Source organism: Eubalaena glacialis, chromosome 8 (genome assembly GCF_028564815.1).
Source record: "Eubalaena glacialis isolate mEubGla1 chromosome 8, mEubGla1.1.hap2.+ XY, whole genome shotgun sequence".
NCBI lineage: Eukaryota > Metazoa > Chordata > Mammalia > Artiodactyla > Balaenidae > Eubalaena > Eubalaena glacialis.
Genome location: NC_083723.1, coordinates 112,892,909 through 112,913,136, shown reverse-complemented (window position 1 = coordinate 112,913,136; position 20,228 = coordinate 112,892,909). Strand labels below are relative to the sequence as shown.

General features: G+C 39.1%; 1 protein-coding gene across 2 annotated transcripts in view; it reads left to right on the top strand.

The window, feature by feature from the left end:
• DGKI (diacylglycerol kinase iota) overlaps window positions 1-20,228 on the top strand; it is a 452,274-nt gene that overhangs the window by 230,085 nt on the left and 201,961 nt on the right. Inside the window, exons 8-10 of one of the 2 annotated variants that reach the window (XM_061198082.1) lie at window positions 1,599-1,715; window positions 12,054-12,134; window positions 12,772-12,867. In XM_061198082.1, the coding sequence (XP_061054065.1) occupies window positions 1,599-1,715; window positions 12,054-12,134; window positions 12,772-12,867 (294 nt within the window). The remainder of the gene's footprint in view (window positions 1-1,598; window positions 1,716-12,053; window positions 12,135-12,771; window positions 12,868-20,228) is intronic. The other variant, XM_061198081.1, reaches the window with a different exon arrangement.

Below are 20,228 nucleotides of genomic sequence, written 5' to 3'. Positions count from 1 at the left end.
TGGTCAATTCCAAGTATTGATATCTTTGAGTTTCCCAGGTTTACAACGTGATTTTTCAAGGACTGAGAACACAAAACATTTTAAGACAGATTACAGTGGTGGTGTATTTTAACACTACAGGTAATTCCTTCTAGGATATCTGATGTCAAACAACTAAGTGCCTTCTATGGGCGCTTCCTGCGGCAGAAAATAAAACTGGGTTTGGGAGCTGGGTTTCATGGATTCAGGTCCTGACTCTACCACTTAAAAGTCCTGCAGTTTTGGACATACCTCTTAGTCTCTCTAGGTTAGAGATTACTCGGGTATAAATTGAGAGAGTTGGAGTGGGCAGTCTCTGAGATCCCTACCATTTTAGAAATGCAATGGCCATTCATTTGGGGGTTTATTTGAATTGCTAAAAGAAAATCACTTTCTAAAGAAGGAATTCAAATGACATTTCTCTGGTATAGCAAATTGTTTGCAGATCACAAGTAACTGGTGGTAGGGGGAATTATTTATTATCTTCTTAATTAGTATTTCACGCTTAATTAATTGATTTAGTAATTTGCCATGGATCATGTCAGATCTTGAAGATATTCAGCGATAAAGACAAAATTTCCCTGATGTGACATAATTGGGGTGGCTATATTTGCCAGTTTTCCTGAAACAGCCCTAATTTATGTCTGCTGTTCCAGCATAATTATTACCAGTGCTCCCTTTCATTCTTAAAATTGTTTCAGTTAAGATGATAAATTATGTGGTCATAGTAAGTATAATCCAAGTAGAAGCTAATGTCAATTTAATGGGGATTTTATGTTTATTAGAAAACAAATGTTACCACTCATTATCACTTTACAGTCACCAAAAAAGATGATTGAAAATGTGATTGGCCTAAGATTACTCAGTCCATTGGGATATAAACTTAAGCCCCTAGAACTGCGGTATCATTATGATCATTAGTCTACTTTTACTTCCTTTCAAAAACCAAAAGCACTTTAGACTTACCAAGTATGACAGGACCATTATTTTTTCAGTGGTCCTGGACTAACCTAGCGGAAGCAGTCTCTTTGTTCCCTCTCGGATTAACAACTCTCTAGAAGAGACATCTTCTTTCCTGGGTCCCCTACACTGGAAGGACTACCTGGGAAGGATTTACATCTATGGATAGAAAAAGGGGAGGCAGATGGTCGGCATTGCCTTTCTGCTTGCCTTCGTTTCCTTTTGGACATTGTCCCAGATCAACCAAGTCTGTGACCAGCGCAAGCCAAGTGAAACAAAATTATGTGCAAAGTTAGCCTTCATAGACCCCTCCAAGTCTCTAACATCTTTATGTAAATATCCTATTAAAAGCTTATCAAATTTTAGCTGGCTTGTCCTGTAAGATTGAGTTCTTGTTATCAATCGTTATCAGTTTGTAAAGTGGAATGAATTTGAAATCTGGTCTCTAGGTTCCTGGGGCTGGTTGGGCAGTGACGAGAGCGTGTGACCTCAGAGTGTGTGTGTGTGTGTGTGTGTGTGTGTGTGTGTGTGTCTGTACATACATGTACACGTGCTTATTCCTTCTTGCGGCAGCATCGTCCTTTGCACAGAATTGTTTACTGGCCTGTTTTTCCCTTCAGTTTCACAATAAGGTGACCTGCTTCATGCTGCATCAGATTGAGGAACCCTGCTCCCTGGGGGCTCACGCCGCCGTTATTGTCCCGCCCACCTGGATCATTAAGGTGAAGAAACCTCAGGTAACTGCCGGAACCCTGGTGCTGCTGGGCCAGCACAGAGAAAAAGTAACCGCTGCTTCTTGCTTTTCTCCCCCTGACGAATCTCTGGGTTCTTACAATCTCTGCACACTCATCCCCAAGGTCCCATGCTTCCGGGCTCATCCCATTAGCCCATCACAGTTCTGCGCTGGGCTCTCTCATGGAACCAGCCTCCACCTCCTAAAGAAATCAAAGTTCCACAGCAGGAGTGTTTCCTCCCCACTCAGGTGCTAATGTTCTCTCTGATGGGTGCTCTCCTGAGTTCATTAAGGACCCATAGTGGGTACAGCTGATTCTCACACAACTCTCTTCTCTTCCAGCCTGGGCAACCCCAGGGAGTGGCTGTGAGGGCGCTCTGTGCCATTGTTTGGTTGCTATTACCAGCACTTCCAACCTGAATGCAGACTGTGGGTCATGACCTTCCCCAGTACACAAGGCCTGCTTAGAGAGCAACACTCTTTTCTTAAGGCAAAGTAGAATTTATCCTCTTAACATCTAATCTCATTCTGTTCCATCTTCATTGTACTTTCTGTCCTGGAGAGTCTCTGCTGCTATATTCCGGGAGCCCTTGGTAGTTTTTCAACAAGGTCCTAATCTGTGATAGAAACGTTTCTACCTTTGTGCTGTACATCTTAGATAGTCATCTCCAAGTTATGGGATGGCAGACTTTTAATGTTACAGGGAGAAGATTATACCTCCCCCAGGGTGCGGGTACCTTAGGGGGTCTTCTTGAATGTAGTACCTTTAAAAGATATGGCAGTCCTACTTCAGATGGTCTCCAAAATTATCATGTAGTATATTCTCATTGACTCAGTTTTATTTAAAAACTGGTGGATCAGGGACACTGTTTTGCTTCATGTGTTTTATATAAAAGTTTTGCCTCTGATGAGTAACATGTAGGAATCATCTTTCCAAGTTACAATCCATGGAAGCCCTTGGGAACTGTTTTCCAGAGGCAAGTACAGTATCTACACATTATAAAATGGAACATCTAGTTATTTTTATATTTTAGAGCTGAATGTCAAGAGATGCTAAATAAGTCATCCAAGGTGACATAACAAGTCAATTACAGTACTATGTCTGAGGTTCAGGTGTACTGATTTCCAATTTGGTGTTATTTTAAAACCTCTTTAACATTTTTACTTCTTTGTGTGTGTTTTTCCCCTAAAATTCAGTAATGTCTCCATGTGCTGTATAGTAAATATTCAGTTAAATCAACACGTTTTTCAACAAAAACCTTGATGGTATCAAGAAGGCTACTAGGCATTGTGATATAATACACGATCCTTGCTCTGAAGAACCATATAGTTATTTTAAGGAAAGATCAGGGAGAGCTTCATGAAGCAGGTGGATTTCATTCTGCCTCCTTAAAGATGGGTGGGATTTAGGTCAGTGGAGAAGGAAATGACAAACAGGAGAATGGCACAAGCAAGGATACTTTGTCCAAAATTATCTTGATGGGACTGTGACACTAGGTTGACTGCAGTGGAAGGTTTATGTAGGGGGTGTTAAAGTTGCTCAGGCCTGACTGGGAGAGGCTTTTGATTCATGTAAACTTTATCCTTTTAAGCAAGGGAGTGATAGAGTAAAACTGTATTTTAGAAGAAAACAACTAGCGTGAGTGTGTAGGATGACCTAGTGGTATGGGATTTTGGGCCCCTGAAGATAGAACAGAAAAATCAGAAGACTACCACTCTGCAGAGAAATTCTAAGTTTACTTTTCTAAACTTTAAAAATTCTTTTGGTTGTGGAAATTTTCAAGCAAGTGAAGAGAAAGAGAAGATCATAATGAATTACATAACCATAAACTTTTTTTTTTGGTGTCACAGATATTTTTAATGTTCTTAAAGACATAAAACAGATTCTATACCTGAAACACCACAGATAATACAGAAATGTGACTTGAAATACAAACTCTGCAATTATCATTTCACATCCTGAATTGCTGTTGCAATATTCAATAACACATTAGTCGTCACTTCTTTCTAACTAGTCACTTATTTCTTTCCTATAAGGAATACTACTGACAAACCATCATACTCATTCATCTCTTACTATAAAAGCACTTCGTTATTATGTGTCTTGTTCAACATTACATTTAAATATACAGATTTTAACTCACTGTCAGAATTCTGGAACCAAGACCTCATATACCTGATATATTCCTGCTTGAGGTCAGGTCCTTCTTAGTCTTCATTTCAATCAATGCTTTTCTAATCCTATGTCTAAATAATAACCCTTAGTTATTGGTATGTTATATCATTAAACATCTTTTTCTATATTCATCTTTTCTGAAAAGGAACTGATCTGCAATGCCGATAATAGTAAACATTAAAATAACTAAATAAGACACTTGAGCATAAAAGTGTATAACCCTGAACTTTTCTGCTATTATTGTTTCATTTAACCCCTGCCACACCATATTTTCTTTTTTGTAGTTAAATTTGTTTTGAGATTCACATGCAGTTGTAAGAAATAACACTGAAGGATCCCATGTACCCTTTACAAACTTTCCCCTCACGGTAACATCTTGCAGGATCATAGTATAACATCACAGCAAGGATCTTGACATTGATTAGTCAAGACACAGACCAATTCCATCACTGCAGGTATCCCTATGTTACCTTTTCAGAGCCACATCCATTTTTCTCCTGGTCCCACCCCATTTACTCTGTCTTCCCCGAAGTGGAAGTCTTCCTTTTTTTCTTTTGCTAGAGTATTTTAAAGCAGATTTTAGCATACCATTTAATCTGTAAATGCTTCATTTTGTTTCCTGAAAAGATAACACTTTAGAAAGACAACTACATACAATTATCTCACCCATCAAAATTAAATAATTTGAGGTGGCATCCTTAAAATATTTTCTGGTTGTTTCAAAGATATCTTTTTTTACTGTTATTTTTTCGATTTAGGATCCAAAGTCTACAACTGCCTTTTTGGTGACTGATCTCTTAAATCTCTTTTAATCTATAGCAATCTCCTCTCTTATTTTTCCTGCCATTTATTTATTGAATAAATTGGGTCACTTTACCTGTAGAATATCTCATATTTTAATTTTGGCTGATTGTATCCTTATTGTGTTTTAAAATGATTTTCCGTATGGCCCATATTTCTTGTAGAAATATTTAGATATAAAGACATTAGATTCAGGTTTAATTTCTTGACAAAAGGACTATATGGGTAATGGTATCTTTTTCTATAGTGTAGCTTTTAAAGGAACATAATATCAGGTTGTTCACTCTTAGTGATGTTAAGATTGATCTGTGAATTCAGGAGCTGTCATCCTAATCCATCTGTTATAAAGTTGTCCATCAGTCTTTCATCTATAATTTTATCCATTAAGGATTGTCACCTAAATCTGTTATTTCATTAGGGGTTGCTAAAGGGTGATTTTTCCAGTTTTTACTCTTCATTTTTTAGCTACAATTTTTCTATAAAGAGACCTTTCCCTTATTACCAGCAAATACATAAAAAAATGCTTACTTGTTTGCCCTTAAATTTTCAGAATAATGAGTTGGTATCTTAGCAACTTTTATCAGGTGGCTGATTGGTGGGGGTGGTTTTTGGAGAGTAGTTCACAGTCTGGATGCTAAAGTCCAAAATTTTTTTCATCATGCACCTTTTTATTATCTTCTGTGGTTCAGGACATCATAATAATAAGAATGAAAGCTAACATTTATTGAACGCTTTACATGTGTTAGGAAATATTTTAAGTACTTTACCTTCAGTATCTCATCATCACAGTGCTCTATGGGGCAGGTATCCTATTAGTCCCATTTTGCAGCTAAGGAAAGTAAGGAATAGAAAAGTCAAATAAATTAGCTGGGACTATATAATTATTGAATAGTTTGAGATGGCATTTGAACCCAAGAATTGTGATTCTGGAAACCCAGCTTTTAATGATATGCCATGCTGCCTTACTGTGTTACTGTAGCCAGCCCTGCTGAATCAGACAGCTTTAAAATTTTGGTGGTCCCTCCTCCTCTGGGCTCCAATGCCATGAAGTAATTTAATCAGTTAACTAAGTTCTATGTAAAGGGTGGTGTATGATGAGCTTGGGGGCAGGGTTGCAATAGAGTGGTGCTAAAGAGCTCTGGCTTGCAAGCCAGGCTGCCTGGATTCATAACCTTGCTCTGCCACTTAATAACTTGTTTAATCTCAACTTAATCTCTTCTGTTTCAGTTTCTCAGCTGCAAAGGTTAAATAATACTAGTACCTTAATTCATAGGGCTTTCGTGAGGACTAATGAACTAAAAAAGAAAAAATAAAACACACAGAACAGCACCTGGCTCATTGTAACCACTCAAATGTTAGCTCTTGTTATTTTCCTTCATGTTGACTTTTAGGGGTGCAGGGTATCAGGTGAAGCCGCACAACAGCAGATAGCAACAGTGGGTAGTCATACAGGGGTCAAGATAGAAGTTATTGATCCCTGAACCGTCTGTATTACGGTGAAAGAGGATGTAAAGAGGATGAGATTTCCAATGGAGAGGGTAGAAGGAGACAAGAATAGGGGCCATAGCCTGGCACCTACTCTGTTTCCAAGTGCACCTTGAAATACTACTGTAACTGTTGTATTTCACACTGTAGTGGGATTGTGTATTCACTAGCACAATGCCTATCCCATGGGAGAGAGTCAAGACCTGATCATTTACTGAATAAAAGAACGGAAGAAGGCTGGGAGACCATCCATACCCAGAAAGTGAGAGGAGGAAGAGAATCCTGCAAGATAGAGAACTAAGATTGCATTAAAGTTTCATTATTAAAAATGAAAAGAAAAATAGGGCAATCATCAATGTTAAATTCTGTAGACATGAAAAAAATAACAAGGATTGAGAAAAGTCCTTGTGTTTGGGACCAGAGCATTGATGACCATAAAAACTATAGTTTGTAGAGTGTGGAGTATGGGTGGCAACCTGTTAGTGATGGTGTGGAAGCAGTAAGATTAGAGAATTTGTTGGAGGTATTGGGAAATGATAAAAAAAAATAGAATTTGGAAAGTAGATAAAGAACAGATAAAATGTTTTTTCAACTTTTAGAATTTATATATCTTTCCTTCTTTATATATTTCTATATTTTTCTATGACACTGCTTAAAAACGATAAAGGAGAAGAGGCTTAATTGAATTAAGTAAATGTTTAATTAACCACATTCAAAGATGTCGTTACATGCAGTGAGAGGTCCAAAGATGAATCAGATGTTCATTTGATGTCCACAAAGAGTGTACTCCCCAGTGAGGAAAATAGACACAACAATCTAAATCATTGGTCAGGGTATTTGTGGATTCTGGAGAGGAATTCAGTCACATGTAAATCCTTAATAAAAGAGTAGCTTTCAGATGTCTGGGAAGGTTTGTCTTTTTGATCAGTGTTCATCTCGTGGGAGAGATACATATATGGTGGTGAGAGGAGGGGGCCAGACAGGTTGGTTGAAATAGCGCTGGTCAGTGAGACGCCTACACATCTGAGGCGGAGAGAGGTAAATGCCACCTAAGATGTAGAAACACAGTGGAGACATGAAGCAGAATTGAGCAGCTTCAGTCATGGAGAGCAGCCTAGGCTCAGTGGAAAATCTGTCATTTGTGCTTGGTTTTGAAGGATGTGGGCGGCGTCCCTGGGAAGAGGGATGAGGAAGGACAATGCAAGTTGATAGGACATAACTGAGAACAACAGTGAAGATGGGTCATCAAATAAAGTCAGCTTTATTTGTGATGTTTGTGTCTAAACAGATGACTCGAGAGAAGAAGAGTAAAGGACATCTGCTGGAGTGTATAATGGTCAGGAAAAGTGGGTTGTAAAGAGGTGGAATTAAACCATATATTTTCCTTCTCTGTTGAAAGATGGCTGGTTCTGAGTAGATAATTACTCCGTGACCAGCTGTGGAGTTGGGAGCTGCATGTAAGTTTGATGGTAAGGGAAATGAGGGCTGCCTGGGTGATTTGCTGGGTTTCGTCACCAGATTACTTAGAGAGACCTAGAAGTTAAAAGATGATGGACGGTAGATGACTGGAAGGAATTAAAATGACGAGAAAACCAAATTTTAACAACCAAACCTGAATCTGTTGATATAAAGTAAAAGTTATATTTAAAGTTACAGATGTCAGTGTTTGTCCTCTGGACTGAAAATGTTAGCAGATGATATTTTGACTGGATGAACGAGTTAAAGATATTCAAATACAAGTGTAAGCACTTGGAGCTGGTGGAGCAAGACCTGTGTGACATGAACTTTTTGTGGGTCAGGTTTGGGGGGGGTGACACTAAAGGTGTGCGTTTTTAATACATAACATCGTTCTCCACTTAATGCTTTAAAATTTGGCTTTCCCAGTTAAAAAAAAATCATAGGGAAAAGTGTATATTAATACATACAGATTTGACTCTTTTTAAAACTACTGTATCTATCCCACACTGGATATTTTACAGTTTATTTAAGCCAACTCCTTACCAATGGATATTTATATTCTTTCTAATGGTCTACTTATAAAAATGTCACAATCAACTCCTGCCTAGCCTTGCATTGCCTTTCTTCATGCTAGTCCTTATTCCTTATGATTGGATGATCTTAAAATGCTGGGGACCCCATGATATGTAATAGCAATGGCCAACAATCTCCCTCAACCTTTGCTGCAATGGTATAGCTGAAGCAGGACAGAGTGAGAACGTTCTTTAATAGACAAAGTCCATGGATCGCCCTCTTATTATCCATCAGAGTTTTGTCCAGTGTATGATGGAGGAGGGCTTCATTTGGAATGATGAAGTGAGATATCTTCTCTTTAGATCTGTTATTATTTAGATCCTTTGTGATCCCATCACCTGAGGAAATCCCTGAAGAGTAATAAGAGTAGTACGTTAGGCTTCGTTCACAGCTGAGTGATTCACCCATAAGATTTTGTAACAGCCCAGGAAGGAGTCATAACTATGATAAAGATTGTGTTGATAGGATTATTTTTGTGGCAAGGTAATTCTGCCCAATACCTGGTACAAGAAAACAAAAAGCCTTTATCTTTTCTTAGGACTTTAACAAAAGAGTGGGCCCAGAATGTACAGGGGTGAATGCTGTTGGAATCAGAAGAATGTAAAAATCCAAATGAGAGCGCAGTATTTCACTGTTTGGAAAGTGTTGAACTTGCAAAGTGAACCCTTTGTATCACTGAGTTAGCCGCCCTTGTTAAGAGGGCTGCTTTGTTTTAGGACACAGGACAAGTATTAAAGGTTTCTTGACTGTATCACCAACAGTTCTAGACAATAACGTCTTGGCATAATTTTTACATTCTTGGAAAGCCTGTTGTTTTGTTTAACTCTCACAATACTGACCAGGCAGGGTAAGTGGTAGTGTGGATAAGCAAGGCTAGAAGACTTGTCTTGGCCAAAACACAACCCGAATCTGCCTTCACATCCATCTGTTCCTCGTTGAATTACGCTGCCTTCTAAAAGAAGTGATATATTGAGACAGAGATACATATTTACACGGGAACAGAAGGAAGCCTGGGGAATTTGGATGTGTGCTGTGAAGTTCCATACTGCTTATCTTTTGCTATTTGACCATCCGTAGGGCTGTAAGCTTACTCAGAGCTCACATAGAAGCGTCCAGGTACTGTAAGTCAACCACTGTGCTTTATTTTTGCCCCCTCCTTGTTCTGTGGGATGATGACCTCAGATGCGTGTGGCTCGGTGAGGCTCAGAAGCACTTGTATCTGTGTTTAAAACAAAAGTCGTTTTGTGTGTCTGTTCCCTGTTAGAGTTGAGTTCCCCACCTGCCCTGTTTTCAGACATCAAGCCTTATTTTGATGTGTTTTTCTAACCCTCTGTTTCTCAAACATACTTGATCATCAGAATCACCTGAAGAACTATGATTTCTGTGATCAGGCAAGTTTAGGAAACAACCTCAGCTTGATTCATTCGACTTATCTCTTGGCGTTTAATTATTGAGTCCTGTCAAGAACCAAGGCCAACAGTGTGTTCCTGCAAACACTTGGGGTCCTGCCTTGCTCTTGGCACTAAATGAACGAAAACAACAAAGAAGTTAGGAAACAATCACTCACTTCCTAAGGATCCTTTTCAAAATCAGGAAAGACTCACTCAATGTTGTGAACTCTAAAAATATTGGTTTATTATTTCCACAACGATTTGAGTTCATACTGTGTGCCGGGCATTTGTGCTGGGTGTTGGGGATATAGAGCTATGAACGAGGCAACTGACATTTATGGAAGTGCTTCTCATGGGATGGATACCAAGTTAACTGCTTCACATCCTTTTTCTTGTTTAAACTCCACAACTGTCCTGTGAGGTAGGTATTATCAACTTCATTTTAAAATTAAGAAACTGTTATTTCAGAAGTTGGACTGACTTGGCCAAGGTCACAGATCTAAGTGACAGGGAGGTTCAGAATTCACACCGAGCCTGGCAGATCCCACACCTCACGTTCCTCACCGCAGTGATTGGCTTTACCACAGTACATATGGCTCCCCACTCTGCCCTTTGTACTTCAAACAGGGGTTCTCAACCCTGGCTACACATTAGAATTCCCTGGGGAGCTTTTATTTTATTTTATTATTCTATTCTGTGCTATTCTGGGGAGCTTTTAAAAAGTATCTTTGCCTGGGCTTCACCCCAAACAAACTAAATAAGAATATTTGTTGGGGCCCAAGTACCAGCACTCAGAGCATCACTCAGTGCCATCAAGTAGATACTGCTTCTGTCGGTCCAATAGTTTTCAGCATTCTTCTTGGAATATTTGGCTGATTAAAAGTTTAAAGGTTCCAAGTAATTTTTCTTCCCTTTTAATAAAACTGAAAGTAGTCAAAATATAGCAAATACTCGAAGAATACAAAAGTTTCCCGAAGAGGGGCATGATAGTACACCCATTTAAAGAGGAATTCAGAAATTTGGAGATCTGTTTGCAGGAGAAGTATAGTCTAGAGTGAGTGATGAGAAATCACCTGGAATCTTGAACACCCATGAACTTCCAGATTTCTTTTCTGGGGAGATTCAGAGAACCTGAAGACTCTTTTAATCTGATGGGGGGAAGAAAACCTTGGGACAAATGGTGGTTCCAGAAAGTTTCCTTCATCCTTGGTGAGCACAGACCACAAATCAACTTATTTTTTTCATGGTCCAAATGAAAGTAAAATAAAAGCTAAATAGTTTCAGTCTTGCTAACCTGGATGTTTTACTATATGTACTCTAGACTAAGGTTTATTTTGAATGCTAAGAAAAAATACTCTAAAATGTTGAAGAATAAATACCTAAGTTTCTTCAAGCTGTTTGAAAACATTTAATTGCTCAAACAATGCAGATGTATATACTTGTATAAGCTTTTAAGTTAAGGATTTTGTATTTCAGGCTTTCAACACTCTGTAAAACTCTATGACATGGTAGTAATAGCTTGCCTTTATGAAGATGGCAATCTAATTAACTATTGACTTTTCACTAATTACATCTGGTTTTGCCTTGTCTTCAGCCAGTGAGCTGTGACTGTCCCCTGAGAGAGGTTCTTCTCAAAGCATCTGTATCAAATATTAAGAGTAAATAGCTGTAATAATCACAAAGTTGTGGTCCATAAAATCCCTAGAAAGAGAAAGACCGGGAATGTAAATTTGGGGTCACTGTGTTTCAGCAAGTTGGATGCAATTCTATGAGAAGAAAAAAAAATCAATGTTACCAGGGGAGGGAGGACTTTTTAAACCAATGGGGCTTTAGCCAGAGAAAGGAAGAGCAGTGGCTCCCACTCTATTATCATAAGTAACTCGAGTCTTTGCATTTTAAAACCAAACCATTAATGCTGATAGGGGAGTTGGATCATAAAGTTCCAGTGGGGTTGAGTCATATTATGAACAGGTCATTCCCTATAAAAAGTAAACAGAGAGGAAAAAAAACAAAAAACCAAAAAGGAAAACGTGAAAAATGGCCTCCTTTTTTACATTTCCACATAGGTGATCTCCATACCAGGAGATGAACTTGAACTTGGTTGGGCGGGAGACGGACCTGGTTGGGCGGGAGACTGGAGCCCCTCAGAGAATTTGGGATTCTTCCATTTTTACTGGGAGGGTTGGCAGGTATAACATGTGTTGTTATGTGAGTCCATGAGAGCCTCCAGGGTTCTAAGTCCCTGCCTCTCCGTGTGGTGGGGAGTCAGTCGCTCACTCTGAAGCACGCGACTGGGTTCTGTGTGTGGCTTACCCATGAGCAGTGGCTTGGAAGTGTCAAAGCATGAGAAGCATGCCGTCGAACAGCATGTGCTGCCGTCATCTTCTAGATGGTTCTGCATGGGAAAGCTCGTGGGCCGTCTGCCTGCAAGCTCAGGTGGTCCCTTCTTTCCCTACAGAACTCGCTGAAAGCTTCAAATCGGAAGAAGAAGAGAACAAGCTTTAAAAGAAAAGCCAGTAAAAGAGGAACTGAAGTAAGTGTTTGAGGGTGATGGTCCAGTGAAATCTATCCTCCGTTCCACAGCCGCCTCTGTCTGACTTGACCAGGCCAAGCGTATTTTTCTGATCTATCTCCTGCCACTCTTTCCTTCACCTCATTCTAACCACACTGGGATTCTGCCTATACCTTTAAAAAAAAAAAAATATATATATATATATAGATATATAAAGTATATAAATATGTATATATTCCCTAAAAAAAAAAAAAAAATATATATATATATATATATATATATATATATATATATATATATATGAAACCTCCTGCCACTTCAGGATCAGAGCATTTGCACTTGTCTGTGGAAGTATTATCCCAAAGATTATAAAGATGAAGATAAGAGCTAGAACGTTTCTAGAACGCTCTGAGTATACAGAATAAAAACAAAAGCGTGGCTTAATTCTTGGGGGCAAGTTATAGCTTGAGATACTTTCTCACTGACTTTGAGTTAGCCCTGTGAAACAAGATGCAGAGTTTTTTTGGGGGGGTGGGGCGGGGGTTTTTTTGGTGGGGGTAAGCGGGTAGCAGTGGTGCTAGTAATTTCTCACTTTCATTGTTTTGGGACTGCCTTTCAAGTCACAGATGCATGTCTCAATAGTTCTGCTTTCTTTCTTCATCAGGAAAACAAAGGTCGTCCTTTTGTGATAAAACCTATCTCTTCTCCTCTCATGAAACCCTTGCTTGTGTTTGTGAACCCCAAGAGTGGAGGCAACCAGGTAAGTCAGTTTTCATGAGTTTCACCTGGAGGCTTCGATGCCTTCTTGAAAACACATTTCCCAACACCAAGTAAAATAGCACCACGTAGGACCCCTAGCATTGGAAGACAACCGGTTTCTCCAGCAAGGGACAGCCTCACACATGACTGGGCTAGGCAAAGCCTAGAGGTTCTAGGATTTATCCCTCTACTTCCACATAAGGCTTTACTAGAGGTACTCAAAAACCTAACTGCTAATATTTTCCTTACAGATTTTCAAGAAAGGTCATTCTATAAACTCTTAGTTAATATGTTTTGGGTTTCTCAACTCCTATAGTTAGGAAGCCCTTTATGAACTTATCTTTCTTTCTTTCTATCGTAATTTAGACCCGACTGCTTTTTTCCCTCTCTTCAGAGGAAAGAGAGATTAATGATTTATTAATTTATTGATTATCATTATTCATGATAATCAAGAACAACAGATACCACCAAGGCTAGCAAAACTATATTACGTTTCACAGGTTTCATTTGGTCTTTGCCCAAGTCCTATAGAATGATTAGTTATCAACCTCATTTGAGGATAAAGAAATAGCCTTAGAAAAGTTAAATTTAATGACATATCTAAAGTACACAGCTCTTTAAAGGATAGAAATTGTTCTAGAATCCAGGTCTTTGTCTCCTCATCTAGTTTTCTTCCCACTCTCTGAGGCTTCTTATCAATACTCTTCTGTGGGCTCTGATTTTCTGTTATTTTCATGTGAGACTGGATGATAAAATATTTCCTGTGTCCATTAAGTTAAGTGCACATTTTACATTTCGAGACAAGATTCCCTGAAGTATCACGCTAAACAACTAAAAGATTTAAAACTCTTTAGTCACCCCATATAAGGAGGGGAGTCGTAGAATTAGGACTGATCCAAAATGATGTTCCTATTACTAAAGTTAATGGGCATTTTTCCAGATCACATTAATTATAGTAAAGCTTCTCTTATGGGAGCTTGTAATTTAAAGAAAATATTATCCCTCCTTTCCTTCCTTTCTTCAAAATTCTTAATAATAATTCTTGTGTTAAAAGTCTGTATTAACATTGTAGAGAACAGGGAAAAGAAACGTGGTGTAAGCAGAGAAATAATCTATTTTCAACATTCTGCTCTTTTGAGTTGCTAAATGATTATCTTCATGTTGTAATGATGGTGATCCTGACACTACCACTGGAGGAGTTTCTCAGGAGTGAGGTTCAGTTTGCCCTGAATCTTACCCCCTCTCTAGCTCTGGTCTCGCTGTAGCCTAACTAGGATTGGGGGTGTGGTTGGGGACCGAGGAACAGAGCAAAGCTAATGTAATTAACTCCATGATTTTGGCCACCTGACACCACATGCTAATTAATGTCTGATATATTTTATCACAACAGTCTTTATATAAAATGCCTTTGTTAAATTATCATAAGCTTTTTCCCTAGGGCATTCAGAAAATTGTAGGTGATCTCTGCTTTTGAGGAGGGGACGATCCAGTTAAGATACAGCCTGTTCCTGTTTCAGTCTCTGTATAAGTTATTAAAGACAGGGACTTCAGAGATGATCTAAGTTTGCTTCCTCTTTCACTAAATAGAAAACAGTTCATGGAAGCTTAAGTGAATTTTCTAAGGATATCGCGTTTGTTAATGACACAAAAGGAGCAAATGGGGAAAAGAATCTGAGCAATATTAAATATATGTGAGTTGTAAATTGAGTGGATCAGACCGCAAGTGCTGTGGAAGTTCAGAGGCAAGCGGTGACTTGGGAGTGATAAGGAAATGGTGTCAGGGAAGTGGCTGAAATGGAAGATGGGTACTATTTAGTTGTGCAGAGGAGAGAAAACTGGAGTCATGCCCTCTTCCTCCTCTCTTGTCACATTGCTGTTCACCCTTTACTGTAGCACCTTTCTGAACTATTGCTCAAAATTAATCGCCCTGTACACTATGCCCCTATAGTCCATGGCACACACCTGTATTATGTGAATTGCAGCATAAGTGCTCCATGTGTGCCTTTACTGCAACGATACAGTGTCCATAATGCCGGGGGCCGCACCTCTGAACCTATGATGTCTAATATACGGCATAGAGCAGTGAACAAATAATTGTTTAATAAGCAGTATGTGTAGAAGATGGGATGTTGTGATTAAAATGGTTCATTTTGAGTACAGTATGGTGAGTAGAGGATGCATATTAAGTTACTAGAAATGTGATTAGAGGTTAGAATGAACCTATGGAGCAGTGTCTTAAAACCCGGCTGAGGAGTTTGGATTTATATAGTGAAAACTTGTTTTTTGCTATTTAAAGTATTTTTAGTTTTGAAAAATATTTTTTAAACAAAGGAGTAATATGATGGAAGATTAATTAGACACGTAGAGAATATATATATAAGTCAGGAGTCTATTCACTTAGCATAAATCGGGTAGAGGACCTTGTTTATCCATCCTATATATAATATCAATAGTTTGCAGTTACTAATCCCAAACTCCTAATCCTTCCCTCAACAAGGTCCTACTGTATAGCAAAGGGAACTATATTCAATATCCTGTGATAAACCATAATGGAAAAGAATATGAAAAAGAATATATATATATATAAACTGAATCACTTTGCTGTACAGCAGAAATTAACACAACATTGTAAATCAACTATGCTTCAATAAAATTTTTAAAAAATTTAAAAAATCAGAGGGATAGCTCAATGGATGGATGGATTGATCAATGGATGGGCGGACAGATGGACTAATGGTGGATCATGTATGAATGGATAGATGGGCACGTGGATGAATAGGATACATAAAAGGAAGTAGAGCATCAAGATTTTCCAGCTAATTATCTGAAAAGTGGCTTTGTTATTGATGGGTTTTCAGGAAAGGGAAAAATTATTTTGGGAAAGAGGTTGAAATGAGTTTGAGGAATTTGAGATCACAGTGAGGTATTCAAATTTTTTAAATGGCCAGTTGTTAGAAACAAAAAGTTTCATGACTTTGCTGTCATTTGATGCACTTTGGCTTGTGAACGCATTGCCCTAATGATGTTACCTCCAGAATATCTAGGATTCTCGGAAGTGTGACTAACCAAATCAAAATTAATATTACAAAACTTTAAATTTCTATATATTTCCTCTCTGAAGTAGAATTCTTTACTAAGCCTAATAAATATGAAGAACATTGTTTCTAAGCACAGTGTGAAATGTGGAGAAAGCTGTAAAGAAATCCAAACACCCATCTACAATTAGAATCATTCAAACTGACCTCCAGCGGCTTCATATATTTACGGTTCCTTCTTCAGTGTTAGGATGGTACAGCTTTGATCCCCCGATTGTGGTGAGCAGGGCAGAGTCACGGTCAGGGATGATCTAACTCCCCTGTTAGGGCTAGCCTTTCCTGAGCTGTGACCATAACGTGACCTTCACATTGCAGATGAGGGTACATTCAGCCATAGGAGGGGAATTAGAGGATGAAGTAAACCATCCCATCTGGCAAAACGCAATCAGAGGAAGGAGTTTCTTATTCCTCAGTTCCTTTGAATCTCGTTTCCTTCATAGTTTTTCCCTCCTCCTTTTATTCTCTCTGACCCAAATGAGCCATAGTTGAGACAAAGAGCCAAAGGGGAACAGAGGGTGGCAGTGAAGACGAAGCAAGTGAACCCAAGGAAGGAGAAACGGGGTGGGGGGCATACCCTTTCTTACCTGGAGTTTCTCACTCTGGAGCATTCTGTGTTCAAGCCTTACATAGTGTGATGTTTTGTTTTGAGAAGGGAGACCATTCATTTCTATTTACCTTACAGACAAGTTGAGATTAGTAACATGACCTCTGTATTTGTTTGACATCCTCAGTCACGAGAACCTTTGAAATATCACTCATTAGAATTCTTATCTAGGAATTTTCAGTTTCAGGAAAATTCAGGAAATTTCCGCCTGACACTAGTGTTCAGTCTGGGTAAATTCTATTTGAATATGTGCCCCTTACTCCCTTCTTATAGTCCAGAGGCTTTCAAACTGTTTGTAAATAAAACCCATGAAGACACTTGTTAGAAATGCTCCACCCCGTAAAATCTGATGCAGTGGGTCTGGGGTGAGGCCCAGGAATGCTACCGGTTAGCAAGCATCTCCCATGATTCTGACGTAGGTCTTTTGTGGAACACATTTAGGAAAACATCATCAAGAGTCATATCAGGGTCTCTGAGATTACCTGGGCTTTGTGTGAGGAGCACAGTGGGTGAGAATTTATTTGAGATGAAAGTTTATTTTTTTGTTTGAAAAATAGCATCTCAGCTTGTCCTTACTTTCTTCATCTCTTAGCTCAGAGAAGTGGTTCTCAGCCCTCACTTCATGTCAGAATAACCCCTGCAGCTTTGAAAGACCGATGTCTGCTGCACCCCATGCTAAGAGCCTGTGAGGACCGGACCCCTTAACTGGTCTAAGTTCCTAGTAGATTTTCTTGTCTAGCCAGTGTTGAGAATCATGGGGTTTTTTTCTTAGGCTTTAATGTGCATATGAATCACTTAGGGATTATGTTAAAATGCAGATTCTGATTCAGTGAGTCGGAGGTGGCTCTGAAATCCCACTTTTCTAACAAGCTCCCTGGTGCCACCGTTGCTACAGCTCAGAGACCGCACTGATTCTCAAGAGTTTACAGCAATCAGTAGAGAAATACTTTGTTGTTCTTGTTGTTAAATCCTGATTTTTGCCTTTTAAGAATTGATTTATTCTGCTCATCTGTATCTAGGTATAAAGCACTCCCCTCTTCTGTTTTTGAAGCTTAGACTTCAAACTTAAAACGCACACGCACAAAACTTGTTTAGGCTTCTGTTCTTTACATGACTAGACGACATCGCCATCTGCTGGCGAGTAAAATGCCTATAGCTTTTCTTTCCTTCAGTATTTTATGTGTGTTCGGAAATTTTCCAGCACTTGGCAGGAATATGTTGAGCTGAACACATTATAGGGACTGCTTTTATGCCCTCTTTTTAAACAATCCCTCTTTTAAACAGATGCTTCGGAATAATTGTCTCTGTTTTTCTAACACTCTTCAGGTAGACACGTATTGGGTGTTCTTTAGAAACCTTTAGAGGTTAGTGGCACGGCTATTGTTGGTGGGATGTGAATTATTTGAGGGAATAGTCACTAGAATTAGGGGCTATGATATCAATTTTGAGTGTCTCCTCCCGCGGAAAAGAGGTAGTACAGGAAAGAGAAACTTTATTCCCGCATGATCCCCTCCCCGGTGTGGAAACCTGAGGGCTTGAGAAATAGGCCCCCTCTCTTACACTTACCGCTGCTTTAACTTCAAAACTTATTATTTTTCTTGGATGCCCGTGAGTCATTAACATGTTTGCACCTGAGACTTATGGACCCTTCTGATGTCTCTCAATGTTCCCTGCTTTCACACTGCGTCTCCTTCACACTCATGAAGGAGAATTCATGAGTCATGAATTTCATCTTTCAGTGACTTAGATTATACATTCATGGTTAGGCAAGTGTCCTTTTTTTATTGAGCTATAGCTGATTAATGATACTGTATCAGTTTCAGGTGTACAACATAGTGATTCAATATTTTTATGGGTTATACTCCATTTAAAGTTTTTATAAAATGTTGGCTCTGTTCCCTGTAAGCAGGTGTTCTGACCGCTGGAGTTATTCTGGCCAGCCAGTCCTGAGAGTTGAGGGTCCAGGCCTTGGGTACTCACACTGTTCATTGTGAAATCCCAGGGTACAGCTGTGGCGTGAGCTGGACCCCTGGATCAGAGTTGCCAGGGAGCTTGTCAACAGGTTATAGGGGGAAGGGATGTTCAGCCTGTGGACAGGCTCATACTGACCGAGTTCACACACCATTCATGGACAGGCTTCCCCAGGCCAGGGCCGGCCCTTCCTAAGTCAGGCCAGGGAAAGTCAACCCAGGTGGCGAGAAGGAGGAGACAAAAAGAGGAAGTAACTTCAAATCTGAGTCCCCAAACTATTTCCACATACTGAACAAACAACCTCAATGAAGATGTTATTTTCTACGATGCTGAACCTAGGGATAAATCAAAAAACATTATTTTATTATTTTTATTTTTTTATTGAACTGTAGTTGATTCACAATGTTGTATTTCTGGTGTACAGCAAAGTGATTTAGTGTGTGTGTGTCTGTGTATTCTTTCCCATTATGGTTTATTACAGGATAGTGAATATAGTTCCCTGTGCCACACAGTAGGACTTCGTTGTTTATCTGTTTTATATATAGTAGTGTATATTTGCTAATCCCAAACTATTAAGTTATCCCCCTCCCCACGCTTTCCCCTTTGGTAACCATAAGTTTGTTTTCTATGTCTGTGAGTTTGTTTCTGTTTTGTAAATAAGTTCATTTGTATCATATTTTAGATTCCACATGTAAGTGATATCATATGATATTTGTCTTTTTCTGTCTGACTTAACTTCACTTGATATGACAATCTCTGGGTCCATCCGTGTTGCTGCGAATGGCATTATTTCATTCTTTTTTATGGATGAGTACTATCCCATTGTGTGTGTATGTGTATGTATATATATAAATGTATATTTATATTATATATCTAAAATAATATAAATATATATATAAAACATCTTTATTCACTTAACTGTCGATGGACACTTAGGTTGCTTCCATGTCTTGGCTATTGTAAATAGTGCTGCAGTGAACATTGGGGTGCATGTATCTTTTCGAATTACAGTCTTCTCCGGATATATGCCCAGGACTGGGATTGCTGGATCATGTGGTAACTCTATTTTTAGTTTTTTAAGGAATCTCCATACTGTTTTCCATAATGGCTGCACCAGTTTACACTCCCACCAACAGTGTAGGAGGGTTCCCTTTTCTCTACATCCTCTCCAGCATTTATTATTTGTAGACGTTTTGATGATGGCCATTCAGACCGGTGTGAAGTGATACCTCATTGTGGTTTTGATTTGCATTTCTCTAATAATTAGCGATGTTGGGCATCTTTTTGTGTGCCTATTCCAAAGGCCCCACCTGCTAATACCATCACATTGAGGGTGAATTTTGGAGGAGCAGACATCAGTGTACAGCAGTGGCTAAACCAAGCCACCTAGCCCCTTTGATAGGTCTAGGGCCTGGATGTCTAGCTCCTTAGCCTCTAGTCAGACTGATGTATCAAAATGTAAGTCCAATTCCTCTGATTAAGACATTTCAGTGACTGTCATTTCCTGCAAAACAAAGCCTGAGCTCCATAGCCTACATGACTTAATCTACAACTCACTTTGGCAGTTTCATCTCCCACCACCCCTGCCTCATGGTCCAAAGACTGAAATGAATATAGTTTTTCCATGACATGTCTTGCTGTCTCACACGTCTTGTACCTTTACCCTAAAACTTCTTCCTCTACTCCATGTAA